This window comes from Malaya genurostris, chromosome 2, assembly GCF_030247185.1.
Source record: "Malaya genurostris strain Urasoe2022 chromosome 2, Malgen_1.1, whole genome shotgun sequence".
NCBI lineage: Eukaryota > Metazoa > Arthropoda > Insecta > Diptera > Culicidae > Malaya > Malaya genurostris.
In genome coordinates, this window is record NC_080571.1 from 114727949 (window position 1) to 114753838 (window position 25890).

The following is a 25890-nucleotide window of genomic DNA, read 5'->3' on the forward strand; positions in this document are numbered from 1 at the left end:
AAAAATCGATTTCGAAAGACTATTAGGTTTTTTGATAAGCTCGCAATACTAATGGTCGAGGTTAGAATTTTACAAATGTTTTAGTGGAACTATTTAAATGGCAACAAAAAGACATCATCACACCACCTCCCCTCCCTTCCCTTTCTTATTTCAAAGGAATCCATTCCCGATTCCGGAAAATCAGGGTGATTGCACAAAAAATAATATCACTAGCTCAAAGATTACTGAGACGATTTTCACAAATTCAGATTCAATTGTTAGGTCCGATCCGACCATATCCGACCATATCCGACCTCCGGTTCCGGGATTATAGGGTGATATTTGTTAAAAAAATATGAAAATAATGTCACCTGCGTTACTCGAAGATAGCTAAACCGATCTCCACCATCCAAGATTTGAATCAAAGGGCTTAATTTCACTATTTATACAAATATATCTCTACAACCGAATGTCTCAGTTGATTGTTGACATGAACAATAATCAACTAATCAATTAATAACCTTCAAATGAGCTTAATTTCATGTTCACATCAGCGCTAATATTACTTGATACACCAAGTAACATGACGACACCTCATCCGTAACGTTGGCCAAAAGTCAATTTAATCCGACGTGTTGGCAGTTTTGCAAGTTTTATATTGTACTTGACTTGGTATTTGTATGTTTGGCTCATTTGGAATAATATTGCCAAAAAATATTTGTTCCAAACGAACAGCTGACGTCACTCTACTTACAGATACTCTAATACCAATATGACATGCATATGCAATTCCACTAAATTTGGCTCAAAGCAGTATCGAGTTTTGATTTTTTTACTTAACACTCCTAATACCAAGCCTCAAAAAGTTACGCGAAGCACCAAGCCTCAAAAAAAGTTGGAACAGTAACTTTGAACTGTCATAGCTCAGCTGTTTTTCAACGGATCTCAATAAATTTTGAACCCTCGAATTTTGTACCGTTCGTAAATTTTTTCAAGTATATCATTATTGACAATCGGTTAGGAAAAATCAATGAAAATGTGATCGATTGGACTAGTTTTGAGGTAAGTTTAGAAATTAGTTAAGGTGTTTTACTTAGCGCTTTTAGTGACGGCATAAATATTTTAATAATCTTCACCCTGTAATTACGCAATCGGTTGTCAGGAATTTGTGTCGGCTGAAATTCAGGAATTCAATATGGGACCACGAAACTTCTCATTTGAACTTATATTCATTTGTGAAAATTTGTCAATCCATAGCTGAGGAAAGTGAGTGAGATCCATTTTGGAATAAATGAACACTTTTTCCGGTGCTTTCGGAATCGGAAACCGGGAATCAGGATAGCCAGAACCGGTTTATTTTATTTGTTCACTGATAATTACTACCGATTGGAATAGTCACGCGGTTAGTCTAGAATTTTATTTATGTTTTTTTGTTTCGTCACTTTAAGTGACTGTATTAATTTTCAACAAACTTCACCCTATAATTCCGGAACCGGAAGTCGCATTCTGATGGAACTTTGGACATTTATACCTTTCATTTGAATCTAAGTTTGTGAGAATCGGTTCAGCTATGTCTAAGAAAAGTTAGTGCACTTATTTTCATTTATTTGCACATATCATCCTGCAATTCCGGAACCGGAAGTCGGATTAGAATAAAATTCAGGAACTCTATACGAGGTTACAAGACCTTCCATTTGAATCTAAGTTTTTGAAAATCGGTTCAGTCATCTCTGAGAAAAGTGAGCACAAAAAATTTTTACATACATACATACATACATACATACATACATACACACACATACACACACATACACACACATACACACACATACACACAGACATTTTGCGGACTCGAGGAACTGAGTCGAATGGAATATGACACTCGGCCCTCCGGGTCTCGGTTCAAAAGTCGGTTTTCACAGTGATAACCTTTCCAAATGATAAAGGCAAAAAGTTTTGAAAATTTCTGTATTTATGCCGTTTGTTTTTAGATTCTCCTTAAGAACATTGAGTTTAATTTGTTATAAATAATCGTGAGTATTAATAGCAATGAGTGTATGCCACCGCTTTAATTTCTAAGCATTTTGTAAAAATAACTAAAATTTGAAATTTTTTTAGTACTTGTTTTATTTTTAGATGTTTTTGAATATAAAAAAACTGCTCGTTTATCCCTATTTGTAACTGGTTTTATTAGCAATCCAATGATGTATAAAAACATATAGGTCATCGCTTTGAATTCAGAGATATTTACGATCATTGTAAAAAATCCCATCTTTTTTGTGGTCTTCTGTTTACAGTTTTCTCTATAACTTTAGGTAGACAACTCTATTTTACGTATGTTTTAGTGCATTTTATTTCTGAAACTAGTACCATTCCAATGGTGAATGAATTTTGAAAATCGGTTGACTATCAACAAAGTTATGACTCGATAAGGTTGGAGCTCTCAATTTTCAGTCGCGACGTTGATGCCAAAGGAAACAAAATTAGGTAGCAGATAGGGCATTTTTTGCGCTTGAAAAAAACCTGGAACGGGAAAAATCACATTTGCATTGATTTTTCCTAACCGATTGTCAATAATGATATACTTAAAACAATCTACGAATTGTACAAAATTCGAGGGTGTAAAATTTATTGAGATCCGTTGAAAAACAGCTGAGCTATGACAGCTCAAAGTTACCGTTCCAACTTTTTTTCGGGCTTGGTATTTGGAGTGTTAAAAGACATTTCTATTCAGGCCTATTTGCGTACAAGCTTTACGTGGCCGATTGAGCCGATTTTTTAAATAATTTTTTTTTGTATTCGATCTCGTTGTCACCCTTTTTCTGGATGGCTGGTCTCGTCATCCATTGAAGCATCGGTGGTATTGTTGATTTCGGTCTTCTTTTCGTTTTCCTTGTTATTCGCAGTCTTGATCTCGTTGCTAGTTACTGTAGAAGCACCTTGCTGTACATTGGTTGCAGTTGCTTGTTGGTTAGATGGTGAAGGTGTTTTTGAAACAGGAGCACTGCATTCACTAGTTTCCGTTGTTGAGCGGTTGTTCTTATTTTTGTTTGTTTTGTTTGTTTTCGCAGTTTCTGTGCAAGGTTTACCGTAGTGTGCAGGTTGTTCACAAAACTGACATGTCACCAGTTGATTTTCATACGTAATCAGCGTTTTACACGGATGTATCCCGTCTTGATCACAAATGATGTAAGATGGAATTGCTTTACGTAGTTGCATAAGTACCACTCGCACGCCATTCCGGATACCCGGAAAAAATTCCGCCATACTTCCCTTTCGATGGAAAGAACTTCACCGTTCTGCGACATACTTTCCCGAACGAACTGATAGCTGGTCTGTGGGGGAAGCTCATGCACGCGTACTTTTTTGACATTGTCCACCATGTACACAGGGATTTTATATTTAACATTGTCAAGATCAAAACTGTGCACACCGTTATTAACCGAAGCAAATGCAATTGCATCTCTTTCACGCTTGAACATAATGTACACACAGTTAGACGCCTTGTTGAATTGAATCTCACTTACATCATTAACATTTAGATGCATTCATTCCTTAAGCAAGATTTCAATTTCGGTTGCTGCTGGTCTAACTATGCAGCGCTTGATATCAATACGAACTGAATTTGGCCTTGTAAGCCAAGTTTCTGGCTTTGTTAAATCGTATTTGCCCGTTTAGTGCACTATATTGTTCACTACGCTGTATTGTCTTTGTTTCTGTTGTCTCGACCGTAAACGATTTTCGACTGTGTTGGATGAAATGCGAGCACGAACTGATCGAGTTTTGTTGATTACGTTAGTAGTTGGTCAAACAAACAAAACGGTCGGTTTTACCGTTTCCCAGTTCCTGGTTCTGGAAGTACCGAAAATACTTCATTTCTGAAACTTAGATTTAAATTAAATTCTAGAATATCATTGAATTTATAACAATTCCCACTTCCGTTTTCGGAAATACAAACGCTTAAAATTTTAAATCACCATTGCTTAGAACTTCAAGAATGTTTGTCATACACCATTCGATTTAGTTCGTAGAGTTGAGCAATGTCTGTTTGCATGCATGTATGTATGTGTGTATGTATGTGTAAAATTCTCACTAACTTGTTAAGGGAGGAGTAAGAGATACTTAGAAGAAGAAAAAATTTACGGAGCATTATGAAGCATCATTTAAAGAATATTTAGTTAAATTTCCGTATATTAATAAAGAACAAATAAGGCGGTAACAGAGCATTCCCCAAAACCTCATTTGAGAATCACGTTGCGCGGTGTACACGATAACTCGGAGTAGAATTATCTGAAATCAAAGATGTTCTTAAATTTACTTAAAGTACGAGTTATTTCTCCCCCTTCGTCGTTCTCAAGTTATTATTTTGATTACGCTAAATTTTCCTCCAATTTTGAGGTGAAAACTACCATAATATGAAAATGGAAAAAAATCAAAAACGTAGGAAGGAGGCATTTCATACCAAGAAAGTATATTCCAAGTTTGAAAAGAATCGGTTTAGTAGTTTAGTATTTTGCAGGATCGTATTCACGGACTTCGAAAAATTGGCTAATTTGATTAAAAACTTATGTCGTTTTCGCTTGATGCCAAACCTAACCCAGTTTCCACTCTAACTGCTGTCAAACCGTTTGTTTGAAGCCAGTTTCGAACCCAGTTTTAACGTTGTTGAACTGAAAATCGAGTCAGTTTCGAACCTGGATTTTATATCAGGTTTGTTTAAAACCCCGTTGCTAAGTGCGAAAACAACACAGTTTCGTGAAAAATGTTTGTTTGATGAAACTACCCTGGGTCAGTTTCAGTTTTTTCAAGCAAAAACGAGTTTATAGGTCACTTCGTTTATACCGTTTCCCGAACTCCAGTTCCAGAAGTACCTGCAGTAGTTGAACTCACTTGGTTATCTCAGAGATGGCCCAACCGATCTGAGAACTGTTTTATTGTGGAGGTTATACTAGTTGATGCACAAACGAACTTTTTTGTTATCTTTCAATGATAAAAAATAAATTGAAGAATATCACAATATTATATGTGAGAGCATGAGTGATATGAGGATGGTGTATATATTTTGTCTTGTGAACCAATGTTAACTTTATTGTTTTCATTCAAAAGTCCAACATATACGTTTATGTATATAGGGGTTACTTTCAGGAACAACACATTTTAACTTTGGTTCTTAATCTTGGTAAAAAACTAGCAAGATCTGCACACCAAAAATATAAATTGCTGAGACTCTCGGCAACGCCTGAATTGACAAGTTTGTATATCGGCTAAAGCGAAAAGTTGTAAATCATGAATTGATGAGTCATTCATAATTGATTTTCCATCCCAATGAGCATTCGCATATTTAATGCGCTTCATCGCCACCAAAATTTTGTTGAGTAGCGATTGAAATCATGTAATCATATTAATCAAAGTAACTATTACAGGAACAGCTTGACTGGAAATCAATTGGCGAAGGCTGTTTTGGAATTTCGGTAAACGTAGTGTTAATTTCGGCATGCTCGTTAAAGATGGAGCAAAATTCAGAAAAAAACAAAATAACTAAATTTTGTGTTGCCATTCTGATTAGACACTTCATTTTGGTACACCTATTGATTGGTTTAATTGAGCATAAGATTATCAATGGGAACTTAGATTTGTATAAAACTAGATAGTAGCCGATGGATTTATAGAGCTATTAATATGAATCAACGTTTTCAAACATCAGTACAGTCATTTCAAAGACAAATTTGGGCAGTGCGACTAGACATCGACTCCATTTGAATCTATCTTCTATCTGAAATATGCATTCCGGATCGATCGCGGATTGGAATTAATTTGATACGTTTTAATTGGACGCTAAGCTGTATCAAGCTACATAGAATTGTTTATCAATTGACTTGATACAGTTGGGATAAATATCAAGCTAACTCATTTGTACCAAACTGCTCAATTTCTTGCGAAAAGGAGTCTTATAATTATCAGTAATAGATATAAATGATTATCGTTTGAAACGTGATTCTTCTCTGACACAGGCATGGACTTCATTCATTAGCAGGGGATTAGATGCAAATTAAAATGTGCGTCTTTGAAGATTTACGAATCACGTGTAACACTTCATCCCAAACCCCAAACACACCTAGTAGTTTGTATGCATGATAAAAGTAGTACTCTCTTAGGCTGCGTTGTAGAATATTTAGTAATTTTTCAGACATTCTTCTCATTTATTCAGTTCCAGTCACTCATCGATCACTATGCATACTCTACTATGCGGGCACATAAAATAAGCCAAGTAGAAAAATTTCTTTCTTTTCAAGATCGTACGTCGAATGCATAATAAATCTAACGAGTAGTATGAGTAGTTCCATCGCAGTTTTATCATCTGTTACGTTTTAATTGCATGTATTCCTAGCCTATATGTGGTAATGTGAGTAATTTGTCGTGTAGTTACCGTTACCCTCATTACGTAGTTATTTTGTAGAACTATTTCTACATCTACATTTCTACATATTGCATCTATACTCTTCAGTCAAGAAGACGCGCATATCATTGTTGTTCGCTTTAGTCCTACCTTATTGATTGTAAAAGTGGAATAAGATAGTGTTTAAAGTCTTTTCATTCAGTTACCGTCAGCCAGAATTAAAAGATGGCTTGTTTAATCATTTGTTACTTTTTATTTATTTCACGTTAACGGCTGTTAACGTGAAATAAATATTTTAAAAGTAACAAATGACAAATAAAAGAAATCTTTTGTAGTGTAGTTCTGCAGTTGGGAAATTTAATTGTTATTTAGACACCAGCGATATGGCCAGTTGAAAGATTTGAAGCATTTCCAACAATAAGCAGCAGCCGGAACTTTGCTCTTTTAATTTCTTTTAAGAATCCAAAATGGGATCAATTTTTAATAGAACGATGTTTGATTTATTTGTGTGTTACAATGTGTTTGTTGTGAATAAGTCGTGATGTAGTGAAGGTAACGAGCCTTATACTGGACATATCTTCATATACTTTACTGTCGACAAATATTTCTACATACAATAAACTTAATGCAATATATTTGTATGAATACATAACCGGCTGTTAACGTGGAATAAATATCAGGTGTACAACTTTGCTTCCGTCGTTTTCCGATAGGTGGCTGTACCGGCTGAGGTTGGTCAAAAAACATAGATGATAATGCCTTCAAAGTGAGTATGTACAGTGCCTAACGAATTGTCATCGCCGTTTCAGTGACAGCTGTTCTTGTTTTCGTATTATTCACGCTCAAAAATGTCTGTTTATGTGCCCGATTCTCCCCATTTACGGGAAGTTTTACTTTTCTGTTACAATTCGAAAAAAAATGCAGCTGAAGTGCATCGAATGCTCTCAGAAACTTACGGTGATACTGCTCTGAGTAAAAGAACGTGTCGGGAGTGCTTTCAACCTTTCAAAAATGGTGATATCGATGTCGAAGTTAAAAAAATGGTGGTGGAAGAGAAAAAAACCTTCAAAGATGAACAACTAGAAGCATTGCTTGATGAAGATTCGTGCCAAACCCAAGAAGAGCTTGTCGAATCGTTGGGAGTGAGTCAGCAAGCCATTTCAAAACGTCTCGCTAAAAGGAAAGCGGCCACAATATCAAGGGCGACAAGACAAAGTCATCCTTCAACACGACAATGCTCGGCCTCACGTCGCAAAAGTGGTCAAAAAGTACCTGGAAGCGCTGAAATGGGGAGTCTTGCCGTATTCCCCAGATGTCGCCACTTCTGACTTCCACCTATTCCGTTCAATGGCACACGGCCTGGCAGATCAACATTTTCAATCCTTCGAAGAGTTGGAAAAATGGATTGCTTCATGGATAGCGTCAAAAGAGGACTCCTTTTTTTCGAGCCGGGATCCGAGAATTGCCGGAGAGATGGTTGAAAGTTGTCGCTAGCGACGGAGAATACTTTGAGTAATACATCTGTAAGCACTTTTTCGCAATAAAGCTTTTAATTTAGGAAAAAAAAACGGCGAAAGCAAAGTTGTACACCTGATAATTTAAAAACAACAAATAACAAAAAAAAAAGAAATTTTTTGTAGTGTAGTTCTTCAGTTGGGAAATTTAATTGTTATTCAGACACCTCCGGAATGCATCTTGATTTCAGATAGAAAATCAATTCAAATGGAGTCGATGTCTGGTCTATTCCTACCTTTTTTCGATGTTCAATAAGAAACCAAAGAATCACAAACAGTATGGTCTGATTTGGTTGAACTTCTATTAATATTATAAGTGTAAATTGACTCTCATTCTTATGCGTAGGTATGCGTCCTAATGCTCATAATCCGAAGCCCAGATTTTCTATTATTCACATCAACTTAACAGATCGGCTGAAAAGTTCGTATCGTTTCTATGAGAGGGCGCCACTGGAATTAAATCCATACCATTTTCAGTTAGTACCAACCTTCAAAAGATACGTGTATAAATTTGACAGCTGTCTGATTATTAGTTTGTGAGATATTGCATTTTGAATGAAGCTACTTTTGTTATTGTGAAAAAAATGGAAAAAAAGGAATTTCGTGTGTTGATGAAACACTACTTTTTGATGAAAAAAAGTGCCGCCGATACCAAAAAATGGCTTGATGAGTGTTATCCAGACTCTGCACCGGGCGAAGCAACAATTCGTAAGTGGTTTGCAAAATTTCGTACTGGTCATATGAGCACCGAAGACGATGAACGCAGTGGACGTCCAAAAGAGGCTGTTACCGATGAAAACGTGAAAAAAATCCACAAAATGATTTTCAATGACCGTAAAGTGAAGTTGATCGAGATAGCTGACACCCTAAAGATATCAAAGGAACGTGTTGGACATATTATTCACGAATATTTGGATATGAGAAAGCTTTGTGCAAAATGGGTGCCGCGTGAGCTCACAATCGATCAAAAACAATAACGAATTGATGATTCTGAGCAGTGTTTGGAGCTGTTATATCGAAATAAAACCGATTTTTTCGTCGATATATAACAATGGACGAAACATGGCTCCATCACTTCACTCCGGAGTCCAATCGACAGTCAGCTGAGTGGACTGCACGCGATGAACCGAACCCAAAGCGTGGAAAGACTCAACAATCGGTCGGTAAGGTTATGGCGCCTGTATTTTGGGATTCGCATGGTATAATTTTCATCGACTACCTTGAAAAGGGAAAAACCATCAACAGTGACTATTATACAGCGTTATTAGAGCGTTTGAAGGACGAAATTTCAAAAAACGGCCTCATTTGAAGAAGAAAAAAGTTTTGTTTCATCAAGACAATGCACCGTGTCACAATTCGATGAAAACCATGCTGAAATTGAACGAATTGGGCTTCGAATTGCTCCCTCATCCACCGTATTCTCCAGATTGGCCCCCAGTGACTTTTTCCTGTTCTCAGACCTCAAGAGAATGCTCGCTGGTAAAAAATTTAGAAGCAATGAAGAGGTAATCGCTGAATCTGAGGCCTATTTTGAGGCAAAGGACAAATCGTACTACAAAAATGGTATCGAAAAGTTGGAAGATCGCTATAATCGCTGTATCGCCTCTGATGGCAATTATGTTGAATAATAAAAACGAATTTTGGCAAAAAAATGTGTGTTTCTATTAAACGACACGAACTTTTCAGCCGAACTGTTATGTATATAACTAGTCTAAAAGCAAGCAACGACTCTTAGTCTCATAAATCGTAATATTTTCTTTCGTCTAGAATGCTCCCAATATAAAAATGTGAAACCTATACGCTACTGAAAACATTCTCAAGTAACTTGAGATTGATATAATGATACATCCTTTTAGTAGTTCAGTAGCTAACAAAGTGCAGAAAGAAATTAAACCTTCTACGGTTTGCGCTACCACACCCAACAATATAGCATTGTACGAACGACCATACATACTTCGACACGTTCTATCATTTGTCGTAATTCACATATAGCTATCGCCAGTCGCATTTATCTAATGCCTCACTTTAAGCTGAGCGATAAACGATAACAACCCAATCGTAACCGTGGAAGATTCGGATCCAACGTTGATTCCAGCACACTTGAATGCAATTGTGTAACGATTGACCAATGCTGGGTTGTAGTCGAAAAATGTTGACTCACTCGAATTGTTTAACAAATCAGTAATATCGCAGAAAGTTACACCTAATTGTTTAGCTGAAGATATTTAATCTATTGGTGAGAAATGCATGTTAGTCCGATCTGGGCATTATTAGCTCTTGTTTTGGCTATATACTAAATTTAGATCCGTAGTGCTTACGAAAGCCAATCACTGCAGCACATACGAAATTCAACACGGTCACTAAACACAATTGATTGGACTCGCAAAAAAACGGGATGCGTAATCCGTGAATCACCCAGCAGACCATTAAGCGGAATTTGTGATGAAATTCCTAGAAAATCATCTTATGACTTTTTCATTTTCATCTGTTCATACCTTTTCTCTTTTCCTTCCTCAAAGGTGTAGACCGCGAATAGCCGGTGTGTTGAACTTTTGTTTCTGCCCGATATAATCCGCTCTTTTCCTTGGCTTAATTATCACACGACTTTCTCCTCCGGGCTTTAAGCTTGAGCGGTTCACATTCGTTGTGACTGCCCGAAATATTGCCGTTTTTATCGTTTTATCAAAAAACAACAACAAAAAACTGTTAAAGGTTACGTCCGCACCTGTTGGTTGCAATTTTGCCGCTTCGTTTATGTAACACAAAACAGAAAGTTTTAGCAAGTTTTAAGTTGAGTTCATTTTCGGATTTTATTTTCGGTTTGGAGTGAATGCACAACACAAGATTTGTAATAATCTAAACTGAGTTTGGTACTCGTTTCACTATATCCTCGCATACGGTCGACTGAGGTGTGTTCTTCACTTTGCAACTCGCGAATTCCAAATTTAGCACTGCAAGTAACCTATATCGATGTCTACGAACGCAAACAAACGTCTGCCACAATAACGACCACTAGCAGCAACGAAGGCGAACAGAAATTATTTGTATTTTTCCACTGATAAGGAATCCTATCTTTTATCACTTGATGTGCGATATTTCTTTTCTTTCTCCACTTGAAACTGTTTGACTCGGGTTACTGCCAGCTAGCGTTATTTTTCGCTATAGATAAGCACCAACACCATGTTGCGACGTAGAAGCACAAACCGAAGCGTAAATCATTTTCCAACTACGTCCTGAGACGGGTGATTAAGTCACTCTGCTGTGGCCGCTAATAAACACAAACCGAACCCAGCGAGTTGAAATCGCGAATGTCAGCGATGAAGATTTTCACGTCTAAATGGTGTTAACTCGCTCGATTTACATAAATATTAGTGAAACACAAAACCACCACACAAAAAAAACGAACCAAGAGTTTATCAATTATTATTCATACCACACGATGAACCAGCTCACATCATTAATCGGCATTCCCCACACTTGAAGGGGTGGGAAGTTGTATTTACCTACTCCCAACTTCGTCTGTTTCAATTAACTAAACAAACAATTGTTTTTCCATAGTCTCAGAATGGACATGTCACATGTTTCCTGTGGAATTCGCATTTGTTTCTACATACAACTACGCGCACACAGCGGAACACAGGATATGAAAGATGCTGATAAGTGACCGATAACGATAGAGCACGAACGTGCTGAACAGCGCACACTATAATACACACACTATAAGTACGAAACAAATGACGACCAACTACCACCCACACCCCAGGAAGGAAGCAGTTCCTTGATGACCCAGGAAATGTGATGCTCGAAGAGGGCCGAACGTGATGACGAACTTCAATGAATTGTAAATGTATGATTTTGGCCTTTTACCCTTTACGAGAAGAAGCACACTGACTGGTTCGGGCACGCGATCGCACCGGTTTCTACAGCACTTAATAAGCACCTATCGACTACGACAACACGATCGACACGGACAAGACGGGGCGCGTCTGCAAAGTGACAATAACAACCGACCGACTATCCAACCAAAGCCTATCGCACCGAATGAGAGTGGCTCAGCTTCAACGACGCTCACGTTGCTGTGGGTGCTGTTGGATGAGCGAAGTAGTGAGATCCGCACACTTTCGTGTGGATAGTTTTATACTAAGAAGAGCTATTAAACGGTTGTGTAAAAGTAATGTTACAAGTAGCAACTACACTTTTACTGTTCTCAAACTGGGAATATTTCTTTTCGCGGGAATTTTTACTAAACAGGTACAACTTGTTGAAGTCACTCATAGAGCGTTTTGTTTGTGTTAAATATAATTTGACCGAAAATCAAACTTTCAATCGGATTCATATTTTCATTTTTAGTGACTTGATAATTTTGCAAACAATGTTTACCTTTTTCATAAAGTCATATTCCCGAGTGTGACAATCTATTCGAATCAGTCCGTCGAAATCGCGAAATATCTGTGTGCATGTGTATGTACGTGTTTGTGTTTGTATGTGACAAAAATATGCATTTCTCCAAGATAGATAATCAGATTTTCACAAACTTATGCTATTTTTCAATAGAAACTTGTTTAATTAGTAAGGATATGACTTTCGTTTCTGGTAGCATAAATAAAAAATCTGGTTTTATTCACCTAGTGGTGTTATGATGCCTTTCTCATATAACTCATGTTTTCATTAAGGGGGGGGTAGGGTCTAAACGATGAAAAAATCATCATTTTTGCGAATTTTTTCCAGAATTATCGTTCAACAAAATAAATTCAAATGTTTTGCATGATAAAAAGCATCATTCGAACAACATTTTGTAATTTTTTCGTGGGAAAATATTGAAGAGGTATTTTTGAGAACGCTTCTTAAAAATTATGATTTGCACTGTATCTCAGCGCAGACTAATTAGAAGTGAACAAACGATCGCAGCATAGTTAGAGTAGAAGTTTTTCTAGACCCCAACGTTTCTGTTTGATTTTTTTTAAATATTTTTTAATTTTTGGTAGTTGTTCAAAGTTAAAACTACGATTTTTCACGAAAAAATACCGCCATTTTATAGCTGTTAAACCTCCCCAAAGTAACAAACAACGAAAAGGAAAACGTTGGGGTCTGGTTTTTTATATGTAGAAAGTGTGCGAAATTTGAAAAAAAAATGGTGCAGTAGTTTTTGAATGACGATGGACACGGACTTTCAAAACCTGCTTTCGAGGAAAACGCGTTTAAAGGTTTTTGTCTATAAAATCAATGGAAACAACTAATTACTCCAGGGAGCCCGTAGGGTCTAATATTTTCGAAAAATCATATTTTTTCTTTTATATTTTTATCATAACAAAACATTTCAAGAATGTTTTGTCACGTTTTGAAGTGAATCGAAGTAGAAATCTTAAGCCTGTGCACCGAGCTCTTGCTTCTTCGTAGAATGAGATAGCCATAGATAAAAGTCCATAACTTCCAGAGTTTCGTTCCAATAGGCTTGAAAATTTCACAGAAAATTTAAATGTTTAACTATAAGAAAATATAAAGAAAATAATAAATGATTTTTCAAAAGTGTTAGACACTGTTGCATCAACGGAATTTTCCCTCAAAGCTGAATAGTGAAAATTGCATCATTTCGCCACATTGCAGCTCTCTACACGGCCACTTATTAAAAGCACCCTGATAATAAAATTTTGTGAACTTATCTCCCTGTAACTCCGTAACCGGAATCCCGATTCAACTAAAATTCTTGAGCATTGTATAGGATCACAAGATCTTTTGTATGAATCTAAGTTTATGAAAATTAGTTTAGCCAACTGTGGGAGAAAGTGCACTCAATTTGTTGTACACACATATACAGACTTTTCCGATATTGACGAACGGATTCGAGAGGTATATGACACTCAACCCTGTAGGTCTTGGTTCAATAGTCGTGTTCAATGGTGATTGCACAACCTTTCTATATGAGAAAGGCAAAACACAATAATCAGTGAATGTAAATTTGTAAATCAATGCAAACATCGGATAAAAACTTTGGGTGTAAAAAACAGACTCGGGTCGTATATTTATTGCAAAAATTGTTGTAAAACATCTTCATTTCTAGTACCGTGCAAAAAAATTGTATGTAAAAACAGGTTTATAACATTTGGTTAGCTGGTTCTTCCGAAACAAATGCGTATATCCGATTACTTTTGGGCCGACTATCGTTCAGAAACGCAGCGTGGATCAGACCCCGTAACAAATAAACAAATTGTTCTTCGTTCGCAGCGAAATTCGGTCAAAACTAAACTCGTTCTCTCTATACAAATGTTTTTCGGTTCTCGCAAATACATGTTTTCTAAACGATTTTAGTAATGTTAAGTCCGTGTTCGATTTCTGCATTCAAATATACATACTTTAACTGCTTTTCCAAATTTAATTGTATTCATCCGATATTGACATATTAAAAGTTGTAAGTTAATTTAGTGACATGATAAATTCGTACATGCTTTTGGTTGTAAATTTAAGTAAATTGAGACGTAAATTAACATGATTTTCTCTTAGTGTGTCCCTTACAAACATTAACAAAAATACCTCTTCAGAAATGGAATAGACGTCTTTACTTTGTTTAGTTTTTACAAAATGTGTTTTTTGGGAGACGGGTCTTACTCCATGCTTGTTCCCGGAACATTTGAGATATTTTCTCCCTTTGTATTGTCGATTTACGGTCTGTAATATCCACTTGTCATAAAATTAAATGTGTTTTTCTGCTAAAAAGGTTAACCTAATTTCTTTTCAAAGGCCGTAATAATTAAAAAATCCGCCCAAACTTTCGTTTATCTGTTGATTCCAGAACTCTGTCAAAACATTCGAAACTACTGCAGTGTACCGCAAAATTAGTGACGTAGATTAGCATTAGCATAATTTCGAAGAGGTGCGATGAACAAGAACTCATTACGTGATTATATACTAAATGCACTTGAAAATTTTATTATAGTAGTTATGTTTTTACTACATATTTGAGAATCATAGGGATGTACTTGGAATGCATGCACAAAAGTTCATTAATCTTATTTATTATTTGTATATTTTTGCATCACATCTATTGATGAAAGAAAATGAGAACCTTTGACGCCGATAAACGTTTTTTAATACCCAAGAGCAACTCAAACAAATAATAAGTTATAGTAATTAAACGTTGAATTTCCACAGAACAACCAGAACCATCCCGTTCATATTCCACGAAGGATTAGAAAGTTGTTTGTTGAAGTAAATTTAATATCTGTATCACCTCATTCACATTCAACATTTGCAAAGTATTTTTTTATGCTCGAGAAATGATTGATTTTGATTTTAGATTAATAATAGTAAACGCAGGCCAGATTTTGCAATTCGATAATTCAATACCACGAAAAGCGAAACGTCGAACAAAAAGAAATAAAAACATCTAGAAGGAAGGAAAGAGACAAAAAAATTAAACAGTTCTATGCAGCGATGAAAGCGTTTTCATATCTGTGTGACAAAGTCATTTAGTAGGGCTTATAATATAATGGCTGTATTTCCACTCATTAACAATTGGGTGCCATGGCCTTGCGTTGAAGCTACCGACTTCCACTTGAAAGCGTAGGTTCGAAACTGCTTCATCTTTAACAAACATGTTCAATATAATTCCATGACTAATTTCGCCATTATGTATGCAATTTTAAGCTCTCCCCCTCAATTATTTTTTATGGCTAATTTCATACGCCTAAATGTTGACTATAAATACATTAAGTTTGTGATTCTATTTTTAGATCAGCACGACTAAATCGTAATAATCAAAATTGGGTACAAATAGACATCAAGAAAGAAATAGGGTATATACTAATATTCTTGTGGTATTGTTTTGGTATCTTAAATAGCTCAATTAGTTAAGAATATGGTATGAATGGTGCAAGTCTTTGGTATTCAGTTTTGATATTTTAGCTCTTAATTCAACCTCACCAATACCAAATAAAACTATTTAGTTATCCTGAAAAGAATGACATAATATGGTCTTCGTTTGATATTCTCTTCTGATCGGGTTTGGTGTTGATTTAAAAATAATAATATTTTCCGATCGAGCTTAGATTTTGCATGGTGCTTATGGGACCCAAAAGGAAAACGAAAAGTTTGGTGGAGCGAGAAAATAAACATTTTCATTTTTTTCCCATACAACCTTGTCCTACCCTAGTGTGTATGAACAACCTGTCATATAGAGTCGTAAAGCAAAACATGTTTTAATCCACCTAGTGGTGTAATGATGCCTTTCTCATATCAATCATACTATCATGTATAATACTGTGGTATTCTTCAAAATAAATTTCTTCGATTCTTGAAAGAATAATCGAAATAGGATTGTTTGACCGTCTACTGATAAAAACTATCAATTGGAGAATACTTGAGGTCGATTTATAATTTTTTTACGGTTTTTCGCCCTTTTAGTGATGGTATAAATTTTTTAACATACTTTACAGGAGCTTTCATTTGAACCTAAGTTTGTGAAACATTTTACCCCATAACTCCGGGACCGGAAGTCAGATCAAAATGAAATTCAGAAATTTAGTATGGGACATAAGCTTTTATTTGAAGTTAGTGCAAACACGAAAAGTTTGGTTTAGCTGATATCAGTATTTTGTCCCACCCTAATGCACACTACCCTGTATTTCAGGAACCGGAAGCCGGACCTGGATAAAATCCTATATCAACTTACGGAAACATATTGCTTTTCATTTAAACTTGAGTTTGCGAAAATCGGTCTGGCCGTTTCAGAGAAATTGAAATGATTTCCGGAACCGGGCACGATGATCCGGTTTACGCAAAATCAACGTATTTGGTTTACAACTAATCATACGTGCCAAATTGAAGAATTATACGGCTATATAAATGTATTTGGCTCGATTTTTCCATGGCATTTATAAAACCACGACCCTGAGAATAAAATTTTTATACTATACTTTTTTACTGATAGTTCGTACTTTCGGAACCGGGAGTCGTATCCGGATGAAATTTGGTAGGGTTGTATGAAATTGTAAGAGCTTTTATTTGAATCTTGAAGTTCGTGAAAATTGGGTGAGCGGTCTCTGAGAAAATCGAGTGCACTTTTATAATTTATTTTGCACATTTTACCCCGTAACTCACGAACCGGAAGTTGGATTTCGGATGAAATTCAATATCAGTCTATGTGAATCTGAGTTGAAGAAAATCGGGTGCACTATGTTTTTGCCAAATAAGCATTTAATTTTCTCAGAGTTGGCCATACTGATTTTAATAATCTCCAATTCAAATGAAAGGACTTAGGATATCATATCTGATTCCTGAAAAAAAAATCAATTTCAAGAGTAGTAACTTTTGCATTTCTCATGAAGAAAGGCTATGCCATCGCTGTGAAAACCGACTTTTAAATCGAGGCCCGGATGCCACTCGAATCAGTTCGTCGACTACGCAAAATGTCTGTGTGTGTATGTGTGTGCATGTCAGAAAAATATGCATTCACTTTTCTTCGAGATTGCTGAGTTGATTTCCAAGTTATGTTGAATTGAAAGACTTTGTTTTGTTTCTTCAATTTCCGTTTTCGGAAACGCCAGAAATAGCTTAGCTTAGTTGAGTTGAACACCTGTGAGTTTCCCGTGATTGATGAACTAATTAGTTGAAATTGCATATTGATTTTGATTCAGAGCATGAAATGTAGATGGCCACGCCCATGCGGATCACTGTAGGAAGGGATGGAATGCCATTTAAACACAAATGGGTTCCAGTTTCGAGCTAGGTGCACATTATTTTCAATTTTTATGGTTCGCCCTTGGCAAAACCCTTATATAACTACTATCTGTTGAGTAAAGACATGACACTTCGGTGTAATGAGTGTTTTGAAAATACATCTGCTCCGCGAATTATGCTTAACCGTTAGGTGGTGTTAGCAGTTCTACAGCATCTAGTAGTATGATAAGTGTTCAAAAATTCAAACCTTTGTTTCGAATGACGTTGCGAAAAACCGGTAGCTCGGCTACCAAAAGAAATTGATCTTCAATGCCAACTTCTCTTTCTGAGCGTTCACCTGTCTCGATGGTATAAGATCACCAAACCAAGAATTGATCCACTGGTTTCCTGTTCCATGTCGTAAAAGATCACTAAAACGGAAGCTCGCAAATCAAGGTGAATTTCAGTACCGATGTTTGAATGACGTCAGGTGCCTAAAAAGGCAGTCGTAAACGGAACATTTGGGATTTTGCTCATCTGCCCATACTCGCATATCAGTCCTATATCGATTTTCGCCAATTTTGAGTTAGCTAGAGGAATGAAATCTATCCTCATTATATTATCAGAAATTGCAATAAAAGTTCAGTAAAATGTGAAAAAAGTACCAACTCATGTCTGTCCCATATAAAAAGTACCCGCATGTCAGTTCCATTCAGTGTAAATTTCAATAATTTCATTTGTTGCGATAGTGAAATTGCAAAGGTGTATTACCGATATTTCATGTAATAATACCATGATTTTGCATTAGGGAGCACAATAAATCAAAAAATTCGGATATGAAATTTTGATCGTCTTTTTCTCGACATGCCGATTTTCCATATGGGACTGTTATGCAAGAATGGGTAGTCATGCGGAGCTCAAAACTCCGTGTCACTGTTAGACTGACTAATTGGAACCATATGTCTATTTTTCGGCATATTTGCCGTATAACCGGTCTTCACCGAGCGATTACTACGTATTCTTTATATTATATGAATTCCAGTGGACGATTATGGGTCGTTTGTTGGTCCAGCAAAGTAAAGGCTTGTTGAGATGGCTACGTAATTCTCTCAAGTATCTGAATGTTTCAAGTTTCAAATGCGGATGCTGGAAATTGTCAGTCATCAACTATCTCGGACGAGTTGGCCAGAGCTGCAAACTTCCGCTCAGACAACAGCATTTGTACTAGATTTCAATCAGAAAATGTTAAAATGTCTATTGCATTTTTGTATGCATTATTACAGGATTCTGGTCAGAGCATCATCTCATTGTAGGATTCTGGACATGACAAACTCAATCATCTTACTTACGCTTACTCTTTCAGTCGTAGACCACGTCGGTCTCTGCTGTATAGAAAAGAAGTCTCCATTCAACTCAATTCATGGCTGTTCGCCGCCGGCCTCGGTAGCTGCGAAAAGTCCGCAGGTCGTCCTGAACTTGATCGATCCATCTTACCCGTTGCGTGCCTTTTCTTCTTACACTGCTCGGATCATTGTCGAGGAGCATTTTAACCGGGTTGTTCTTCGAAATTCTAGCAACATGCCCGGTCCACCATAACCGCACCGACCTTGGCCGTTTGGATGAGGGTTGGTCCTTCCAGCAACAGATGCAGTTCATGGTTCATTCACCTTCTACACGAATTGTCTTCCATTCGTACTCCGCCATAGATGTTTTGCAACATCAGCCGTTCAAAAACACCCAGTGCATGTTGATCCTCCACGAGCATTGTCCAGGACTCCTGCCCGTAAAGAATAATCGGTCTAATCAAAGTTTTGTAGATAGTTAATTTCGCACGACGGCGGCTCAATCGAAGCGTCCTACGAAGTCCAAAGTAAACACGATTTCCTGACAAGATGCGTCTCTGAATTTCTCTGCGGGTGTCATTATCGTCAGTCACGAGTGAGCCCAAGTGCAACACCTGGCGGATGGCGTAACTGTCTCGTATTGAGCCAACTACATATCCCGGTTGACAAGAGCTATTCAAGTGAAGATTTACTGAATCTAAGTCCATTGAGTAAAACAAATGATTTTTGAAGTTAATAATCTAGGATTTTTTTAATTCAAATACATGTTGATCGTAAGCACGAATTTGACCTTTCTCTTCCCTATTTCTATGTACGAGATTCGATGCGGACTCGCCTGAGGGTGCCATGATCGCAAAAAAGGATGTTGCCAATGATTTGTTCGTAGTCGTGCTGAGAAATTTTCTTGCTCATGTCTTGTGGAGCAGGCTGGATTCAATTTATTTATTTGCTGTCGGTAGCAATTAATACTCCAAAAGTGTCGTGAATACAACGTACCCACGCATCACCTATTCATTGACTTCAAAGCGGCATACGACACAATCGATCAAGAACAGCTATGGCAGATCATGCACGAATACGGTTTCCCGGATAAACTGACGCGATTGGTCAAAACAACGATGGATAGAGTGATGTGCTACGTCCGAGTATCTGGGACGCTCTCGAGTCTCTTCGAATCTCGAAGAGGGCTACGGCAAGGTGATTGTATCTTGTATCTTGTTCAATATTGCCCTGGAAGGTGTGACGAGTTCGTGTATTTGGGCTCACTGGTGACCGCCGATAATGACACCAGCAGAGAAATTCATAGACGTATTTTTGCAGGGAATCGTGCGTACTTTGGACTCAGAAAAACCCTCCGATCGAGAAAAGTACGCAACCGCACGAAATTGACCATCTACAAAACGTTCATTAGACCGGTTGTTCTCTATGGCCACGAGACCTGGACTATGCTGGCAGAGGACCAACGCGCCCTCGCGTGTTTTCAAAAGAAAGGTACTGAGGACCATCTATGGCGGAGTGCAGATGGAAGACGGAACGTGGAGACGGCGTATTAATCACGAATTGCAACAGCTGCTAGGAGAACCACCCATCGTACGGACAGCTAAAATCGGACGTCTACGATGGGCTGGGCATGTCATAAGGATGTCGGACGACAGCCCAGTGGAAATGGTTCTTGAATCTAATCCGACTGGTACAAGAGGAGGGCAGCGAGCAAGGTGAATCGATCAAGTGGAGGGTGATCTCAGAAGCATTCGTGCCTTGAGTGGCTGGCGACGAGCAGCCATGGACCGAGTTATGTGGAGACGTATGCTTGACACAGCAAAGGACACCCCAGGCCTATAGCTGTTAGGTAAGGTAAGTAAGCAATTCATATTTACAGTCCTCTGGATTAAGAAACTCATAGTACAAGACACCCTTTTGAACCCATCAAATTCACGACTTCGTTTTCTTTCTGATGATTTTCCAGTGATTTTCAGATGATATTGATAGTTGTCCAGAGGCAACCCATGATTTTCTTCGCTTCCCAAGTAGCAATCCGCAACTAGTTCTGATACGACAAAGTCCAAACTATGTTGCAACAAGAGCACGAATATGTTTTTTATGTTATACTGGTTAAAACATGGTGACAGCAATGTTTCATCATAACATAACTAGTTACGAAATAGTTATTTAGGTTTCCAATAATAACCTTTTTGTGTCATATTGAATTAAATATAATTTATAAGCTATCGTTACTTATTCCAAACATATCTTTAATCACAACAATGCTTCTAGCTACTAGTTGAAAATAAGTTTATTTGACTTCAATAGTAGAAACCCGTAACTAGTTTTGATACCACTTAACCCAACTGTGTTGCAACAAGAGCACGAACATGTTTTTTATGTTATACTGGTTAAAATAAGGTGACAGCAGTGTTTCTTTATAACGTAAACATTGAACTAACTATCATTTGTAAGTTATCGTTACTTGATTCTAACATATCTTTAATCACAGCTATGCTTTAAGCTACTAGTTGAAAAAAGGTTTATTTTCCGTTGCGAAACCATTATAAATACGTAAGCGTATATGTAAATCGTTACTGTGAATTGATGTAGTAATAACTTAGATATTATAAGATTATAACATATAATTTCTTCATTGATTCAGATAGTTATCGGTAGGTTTTCCCAACGTTATGATAACGAACATGCAAACAAAACAACCTTTGTTGGCTTGAATATGGCGAACACAACATGGAGTCTCAAGAAGTGTATGAAACATAAATAAAACCAGGATATTACTTGTTCCAAAACTACTTTTTGCCGAAAATAGTGAAAGGCAGAATAGTCATTTTTGTTCTATGCACTGTCATAAACACGAAGAAAATAATATAGGGATTGAACATCGATTGTGATAATATTATAATTCTCATGATATATGAATTTAAAATGATAAGAAATCACTCTACTTGGAATAATTTTGAGCATTCTGAACATAGTGTTATTTTGCTGTTTATTTAGTTCCGCTCGACAGTTTCAAAATCGTTGTGAAATTTGTACCTTGTATCAAGTTTGTGATTTAAAGTACTCTTCTGCTTTTTTATTGATGATAGAAAAGTGTTCAGTATTCATTCAATGTTTATAATGGCGATGGTGACTAAGTTTCAACTAGTTTACTTGAAAATAAGTTATTTCTAAGTTATGAAAGGATGAGTTATTTCAGTATGGCATTACAACGTAACGACAACTTTTTTTCAGCCGACTCAACAACTAGTAGGAAATGCGCTTTTCGAGTCATGCAAGTGGTTAGATGTTAGTAACAATCACTCATATATCTGGTTGCAAACTAGTCACAAACAAGCTAGCGTAACAAAAACTGTTACTTGGGTTGGGATACTCAGAATAAAACCATTTCTCATCTCTCGTTAAAATCCGATTTAAAAAATCCTTTGTTTCATGCAAAATATCGCTCATTGTAATTTACTTTTCCTGCTATTATTCAGCTCACGGGGAATCATCTTTCCCTCCTTCTGAATCATTTCCATGACGTGTAGACAATTGGGAATGGCTTGGCGACTAAGCTTTAATCTGTCTCTCATTTTTTTTTTTAATTATGTGTTGTAGTCATTGAACGATCCTTGCAATTCGGCATCTTCAATATATTTGGGTTGACATATGCGTTATTGGTCTTTCACATTGAAATCCCTACTTTTAAACCATTCGAACTAATGTCTACAAGCTGCGCCCGATAGAGCATGTTTCTCACAAACTTCAACAAGAATTCGATGGGATTCCGCACTTTATTTTTCAAAAGAAAGTAATTAATCAACACTAGCCGAAAATGCTCTTTCCTTGGTCAGAACTTCGACATGTTCATTTCACTAAATGTATATGAGATTAACTGGCAACTGATTAAACAGCAATGTTTTTTACATTTTTTGCGAATATGACATAGAAGTAGGGCAGAGAAATGTCAAATTCGTGCGCTCCAAAATAGTACGATATGATCAATGAGATGCCGTGCGATGGCGTAGTTGAACTGAAAACGGATTTCTCTCTTAGCTGACAGGGTCTGATATAAGTGTCTAAACTTTATATTCTTAACCCGGATTCGACCATTATTCTTAATATTTTATAACTATTTCGTGATACAGAATTCATACTTAGCAACAATAACAAACTGTACTTTATGTCAATATATCGCATAAACAGAAAGTAGAATTGGTGCAACCCCTATGTGAAATTATCTAAAAGTTCCTATCGAATTAAAGTATTGATGAGTATTTTTTTAATGTGAGTTGTTCGCGAGATAAACTTAGAAATCACCTCAATTCCGAAAAATGAAATGATTCAATTATTCAAACGCGAAAAACAACTCTAAAAGTTGTAAAACTCTATCGCATTCATCCAAAGTGTGTTATGCTGTAACTAACAATGTTTTCACAATTCATAAACATTATTGATGTTAACCAACTTTGTACAAGTTTGTTCCACTGTGTCTGTAGTAACATGCAACCCACTGCCGCCCACCGTACAGTGCTGCTCTCTTTAATTTCATACGCACAATACACCATAGCATTGCTCTCTTACTCTCTTGGCAACGATCGAGTCAGGTATTTAATTCCCTATTCCAAACTGACATTTCGCCTTTACTGCTGTACCCAAAAACATTAGAGACACTTCCGGTGAAACTCTCAACGGGTGAGCACGTTGCATCGTGTTAGTCCGGGGAAAATTCGAGTATTTCGCAAGAAAGAAAGGATTTTCAGCCGTACTTTGACGATTCGACGCAGCCACACAGCGAGATTTTCGCTTGTAGTCAAGTGAAAAGAAAGTCCACTGGACTATAAACGAAAATTAACTGGCAATATAGCCTTAGTTGCTGTGCCATCAATTCGGCGTCATCTCAAGTGAGGTGACGCCAACCAGAAAGGAAGAAGAAGAAGAAGAAACATTAGAGAACGAGAGTCGAAGAGAGAACAGGCAGCATAACTGAGCATAGCAGGAATGATTCAACCCTCGGCTATCTCGCTCCAGCATAGGTGCAAAATGTAGCGCCTCTTTGAAGAGAGTAGAGCTTTTCTGTTGTTCGGTTTGTATCGCGTTCAAATTGATCCATACACCAAGATAGAAAGGTACCAACATCACGGACAGTTAGACATTTTTGTTTTGAGCATACCCTCATTCTGCGCTGGATAGTTTACATCGTAGCAACGCACGTCCTCCGGCGTAGGACAAGGAAAATATTTGCACTTAAAACTCAAACCCTACTGCCCTAGCATATCAAATTGTTTTCAAATTAGTATATTTTTTACAAGTTCAGAATAGCAAAACGATGTTTGATTTGATTGAAATGTAATAACTGAAATTCTTATTTTCATCGCGAATTGCTATACTCTATGGTGAAGATTGAATCTTGTTCGATGGAGAGAAAAATCGATTCAGGCGATTGAATTTCAGTTGTGAAAAGTTACTGATATAATGCAAAGTTCGTGTGCTGAATTTGAAAATATTTTTCAAAATGTTATCACATCGCAATCAATCATATTTATTCGCAGTGTTTTATGTTTTCAACCTTGGTTAAAGTGAATTTGGTTGAGACAACCTAGTCATTGTGTAGCTTAAAGCAGTTACCTGAAGAAAAAAAGTGTGAATGTGTTGCGGAAAACGACCTTCTTTAGATGTAAAATCTAACCGATAACCAGTGAAGTGTGTCCCAAATTATTTGGATATCCGTTATTAGCTACTACCTGGTAGTAATTAGATATTTTTCAAAGTGGAACGTCTTACTATGAAAACCCGTCTCACTGCATTGACATGGCGAGGTTCAGCATCCGTGGATCCCAGGTTCTCGGCATCTATGCTACCTTGGTCCATAGCCGATATCAGGAATCACGAGAATTATGTAACAGTAAGTACATGGAACCATTATATTTCTCTTACTAATAAAACACTGACTAACTTGGAGTTCGAGATTTTTTTTCCATTCTCTGCACACTTGCTCCGCAGTCACATAAATTATTGATTTTTTTCGAATCGCACAACATATGAGCTTCAAAGAACTATTTGACGGAAGGAGTCATGTTACCATGAATGTTGGATCACAATTAGATTTTTGATAGTGATATGATTTGATATTCTACAGTATGTTCAATCTGTTTTGAGCATTATTTCCTATGTGGGCTTATCGACACAGAAAACAATGGAGTAACACTTTTACCTTAATAAGTAGATCCGCAAATAAAGTATGATTAGGCTAGTACCTATATTGGTACAAGTGGTTCTTTCGTATTTCACTTCCACTAAACTTTTCGTACTCCGTTTGGGTACCATAGGAACTTTGCACAGTTTTAAATATGGACGATTCCGTTTTATTATTTTATTAAATTTAAACAAAAACTGTTTTAATCCACCGAGTGGTGCAATGATACCATTCTCATATTACTCTTTTTTCATTGATATCACCAGAGGATTCTTCTAAAAATATTTATTTGAAACTTGTATAAAAATTAGAAATGTAAATTAAGGAATAAGCTAACAACCATTTTAATTTGTAAACAGCTACAAGTTAAATGTTGAAAAAAATCCCTACCTTGCATCTACGTTCTAAGCAATTTAAATTTTTAATTTTTGGCACACTTCACTCTCTAGTTCCGGATCCGGAAGTCAATAGCAGCTCGCAGCCCCGGTGAAAGAGGTGGGTACGGTGGGTAGCACTACCCACCCGAAAATTCCAAAGCTGGGTAATTACCCACTTGAAATTTCGAGCACAAAACAATTGTAATATTAGTATTATTTATAATAATAAGAATATTTTTATTGTCATTCGGAATAATAAATAATTTCAAAATTATAGAATGCTAGTTCTCAAGGTAGAGTAAGGATGTAAAGATATACCGCAGAAAGGTGAGACGTGACAAGGGTCATTTGAGCAAGCAGAAATCTTTTAATAACTTAACTTTTCCCTTCCAGCAGAGGAGCCGAGCTTAAGCATCTCATCAATGCGAATCATTCGAGTCTCTGATAT

General features: G+C 36.8%; 3 protein-coding genes across 7 annotated transcripts in view; 1 reads left to right on the top strand and 2 right to left on the bottom strand.

The window, feature by feature from the left end:
- The window catches only part of LOC131433179 (ras-like GTP-binding protein RhoL), a 31730-nt gene extending 19858 nt beyond the window's left edge, over positions 1–11872 (bottom strand). The window contains exon 1 of one of the 2 annotated variants that reach the window (XM_058600058.1): positions 11758–11872. The gene's annotated coding sequence lies outside the window, so the exon portion shown is untranslated. Of the gene's footprint in view, positions 1–10385; positions 10528–11757 lie in introns of those variants that run through there. The other variant, XM_058600057.1, reaches the window with a different exon arrangement.
- Positions 1–11878, bottom strand: part of LOC131433181 (mobility group protein 1A-like) — a 74790-nt gene extending 62912 nt beyond the window's left edge. The window contains exon 1 of one of the 2 annotated variants that reach the window (XM_058600062.1): positions 11758–11878. The gene's annotated coding sequence lies outside the window, so the exon portion shown is untranslated. Of the gene's footprint in view, positions 1–10385; positions 10526–11757 lie in introns of those variants that run through there. The other variant, XM_058600060.1, reaches the window with a different exon arrangement.
- Positions 11879–23552: 11674 nt separating this feature from the next.
- LOC131433165 (TBC1 domain family member 4) overlaps positions 23553–25890 on the top strand; it is a 53968-nt gene continuing 51630 nt past the window's right edge. Inside the window, exons 1-2 of one of the 3 annotated variants that reach the window (XM_058600020.1) lie at positions 23553–23955; positions 24422–24774. In XM_058600020.1, the coding sequence (XP_058456003.1) occupies positions 24655–24774 (120 nt within the window). In that variant the 5' untranslated portion in view covers positions 23553–23955; positions 24422–24654. Of the gene's footprint in view, positions 23956–23981; positions 23999–24027; positions 24775–25890 lie in introns of those variants that run through there. The other 2 variants (XM_058600021.1, XM_058600022.1) reach the window with 2 other exon arrangements.